At 48.4% G+C, this 3,541-nt stretch overlaps 1 protein-coding gene across 1 annotated transcript in view; it reads right to left on the bottom strand.

Moving 5' to 3' along the window:
• RAD51D (RAD51 paralog D) overlaps positions 1-3,541 on the bottom strand; it is a 16,126-nt gene that overhangs the window by 7,435 nt on the left and 5,150 nt on the right. The window contains exons 4-6 of the mRNA XM_017534228.2: positions 2,015-2,096; positions 1,636-1,770; positions 1,039-1,134 (exon numbers count right to left, since the gene is read on the bottom strand). Coding sequence (XP_017389717.1) covers positions 1,039-1,134; positions 1,636-1,770; positions 2,015-2,096 — 313 coding nt within the window. The remainder of the gene's footprint in view (positions 1-1,038; positions 1,135-1,635; positions 1,771-2,014; positions 2,097-3,541) is intronic.

Here is a 3,541-nt window from a genome sequence, read left to right as displayed (position 1 = left end):
AGAGACGGGGTTTCACCATGTTGACCAGGATGGTCTTGATCTCTTGACCTCGTGATCCACCCGCCTTGGCCTCCCAAAGTGCTGGGATTACAGGCTTGAGCCACCGCGCCCGGCCTTATTCAACTATTTTATGTTCTAGAGTTTGTAAAAACCACTGACTCTATATACAGTCGTGGGGATGCCCGTATGAATACGTCATACTTTGGGGTGAGAGAAAAAGTTTGAGATGAACTATTCTATCTTTAAGGTATCTTCCAAATCGAGTAGTTTACAAATCAGTGCACCAAACCCTAAGCACCCAACACGAGTAGCAAAGTACCAACCCAAATGCCACTCTAACCTCCCTGTTAACAGGACTCTGAATGTGTTCAGGCCCTGGGCAGAAATCTGACTTCAGGGATAGTGGGCCCAGGCCTTAGTCCAAGATACACACATAACTCCATTTTGGCCAAACATGTAAGGGGAAGAGGGATGCCTACCAGTGGGCTCTGGAGAAAGATTCTTCCTTCCTGATAAAAGGGGAAGAGGTACAGAAAAGAACCATCTATCTTTCACTGCCCTGAATATGGATATGGATGCATGAAAACAAGATGCTTGGAGCTATAGCAGCCTCTTTGCAACCATGAGGGGAAGAACAAGAAAATCAGATATACGACCTACTGCCCTGATAGCATGGACCTGCCAACTTCCCAACTCATGTGAGATAATTAAATGTCCTCAAGGTTCAAGTCTCTGTCAGACAACCTCTATTACTTACAGCTAAAAGTATCCCTAACTCATCTAGTGGGGAATGCAGAGATAAATATGACCTGATCCTTCCACTCAAGGGGCTTTACTGTTCAGCAGGGAAGATGAACATGTAAACAATGAGGTATGTGATTTAGGTGCTCAGGAGTTCCATCCTGAGAGTGGCAAGCATAGCTGGAGTCACCAGATTGCACATCTGCGTTTCCAAACAGTCTGTAGTAGAACACTTGCCCACAGAGGTAGCATCTGGCAAGCTGAGTTAAGCAAGGAGGGGCAAAACAGCAGGCTCACCTGCTGAACCACAGTGCCTCGGAGCTCCTGCAGCACATCCAGCATCTGGAAGATGTCAAATGCATACACCACCTGGATCCTCTGGAGAGCTTCTGCCTGACGGGGTGGAAAAGAGAAGCAAGGGCTTTAGATAAGAGGGTGTAGGGGGTGGAGGTAAGGCTGGGAAGGAAGAGGCACCTGGATGTAAGGACTCAGGTCCAGGGTGGCAAACGAGCATTGTCTAATGGGCCAGTTGTCACAGCGGTAGCTGCCTGAGTGCTGAGCTGTAAAGTACTCAGTGGGAAAGAGGGATACGACCGATTAGCGATGCCTCTCGTGGGCGAGAAATGGACTAGAAACATAAAGCTCGGTGTTTGCCAGCCCTGATTTAGGATATGCAAGGAGTTGGGAGGATTTCCTGGAAGAATCAGTGTGAGCAGCACCCCAAATGGGATGATGGCATCAACAGAGGTGGCTTAAGGAATACGGGATGTATTAATAGAACAGCAAAATTTCAAGGCAAGGAATGACTACTCACCCCCAGTTCTTACAATGTAAGGGATAATGGGGTTTTCTTGTGGTCAGAATCTCAATGGAACCCAGCACGCTGCTCCTTACCTGTTCCTCCTCATCCTGGGTTTTAGCCTGAAGCAGCTGGAGGAGGCGGGAAGCTGTCAGCCCACCACTGGAATCTACGTATAGGACGTTTTGCTGCAGGCTGTGGGCCACATTTGCTGCCACACAAAGACATACCTGGGGGTGGGGGCATTGGATGAACTTGACACTTCAGAGAAGGTCCAGAATGGGAGCTCCCCACCAAACCTTGCCCAGATTCCAGCAACACAAATGGGCCAAGTCCAAGCCCCACTCCTCATCACCCGTCTTCTCTCTGTTGGGCTCTGAACCCATCAGTACACTGAAGCTCCCCCAGGGACCCTGGGCTATACATCCACCACCCCCATCCCCGAATCCTTCTGACTGCTGGCCTCACGTGTACCTGAGTTTTGCCGCTACCTGGGCCTCCTACAATTTCAGTAACTTCTCCAGTATAGAGACCAGCATCAAGCAGTTTGTCCAGGCTTATGGAAAAAGAGAAGAAAATCAACACAGGAGGTTAAGAGGAAGAGAGGGGAAAAGGTACCAAGAAGAAAAGTGAGACATTCCTTTCAAGCACTGGTTGTCTTTGAACATCACTGGCTAGGAGGCTTCTCCTGGTGTTTTCTTCTGAGAAGGAGGGAATACCTAAATGTTCCTTCTCTGATCTCTCTTCATACCTCCACTCTTAAAGATCAACTCTCCAGAGAAACCTTTGCCACCCCATCAGGAGGTCTTCCTTTCATTTTTCATCTCGGGCTCTGTGGGTTTCCTTTTTTTTTTTTTTTTTTAGACAGAGTTTCTCTCTGTTGCCCAGGCTGGAGTCCTGGAGCACAGTGGCACAATCTCCACTCGCTGCAACCTCTGCCTCCCAGGCTCAAGTGATTCTCCTACCTCAACCTCCTGAGTAGCTGGGATTACAGGCACCCGCCACCAAGCCCCGCTAATTTTTTTAAATTAGAGATGGGGTTTCACCATGTTGGTCAGGCTAGTCTTGAACTCCTGACCTCAAGTGATCTGCCCGCATCAGCCTCCCAAAGTGCTGGAATTACAGATGTGAGCCACCACAGCCAGCTGTTTGTGGGTTTCCTTGATAACATTTCCCATAATTTGTTATTTTTTTTTTAAACTTTGATCACATGCCTGTAGTCCCAGCTACTCAGGAGGCTGAGGCAGGAGTGGCTTGAACCCAGGAGGCAGAGGTTGCAGTAAGCCCTGTGGCTTCTTGAGATAATTGTGCTCACCCCATCTCTGTTAAATAAGCATCCAGCCTCTGCCACTCCTGATTCCATTCTTCCCATTGAGATCAAGGGAACCCCAGGGTGGGTCCCCAGTGTGGTCCCCAGACCAGGTGCAGCAGCAACCTTTAGGGACTGGCTAGAAATGCAAATTCTCAGCTCCCCTCCCCAAGACCTACTGAATCAGAAACTCTGGGAATGGAGCCCACACTTGAAACTTGAGTTTCAACAAGGCCTCCAGGTGATTCTGATGCACACTCAGGTTTCAGAATCATTAGACTAGTTAGTCTTAATTCTACCTGCACATTAAAATCAGGGGAGTTTTTTTTTTTTTTTTTTTAATGCCTATATCAGCAGTACCCAAAGTTGTCTGCACATTAGATTCACCTGGGAGCTTCAAAAAAATACTGATGTTGCACTGGGCAAGGTGGCTAACACCTGTAATCCCAGCACTTTGGGAAGCCGAGGCGGGCGAATCATGAGGTCAAAAGTTCAAGACCAACCTGACCAACATGGTGAAATGCCATCTCTACTAAAAAAAAAACACACAAAAAGTAGTCAGGTGTGCTGGCTCGTGCCTATGTTCCAGCTACTCAGGAGGCTGAGGCAGGAGAATCACTTGAACCTGGGAGGTAGAGATTGCAGTGAGCCGAGATCATGCCATGACACTCCAGCCTGGGTGACAGAGCAAG

Source organism: Cebus imitator, unplaced genomic scaffold, assembly GCF_001604975.1.
Source record: "Cebus imitator isolate Cc_AM_T3 unplaced genomic scaffold, Cebus_imitator-1.0 Scaffold85, whole genome shotgun sequence".
NCBI lineage: Eukaryota > Metazoa > Chordata > Mammalia > Primates > Cebidae > Cebus > Cebus imitator.
This window is presented reverse-complemented; position numbering and strand designations above follow the sequence as displayed.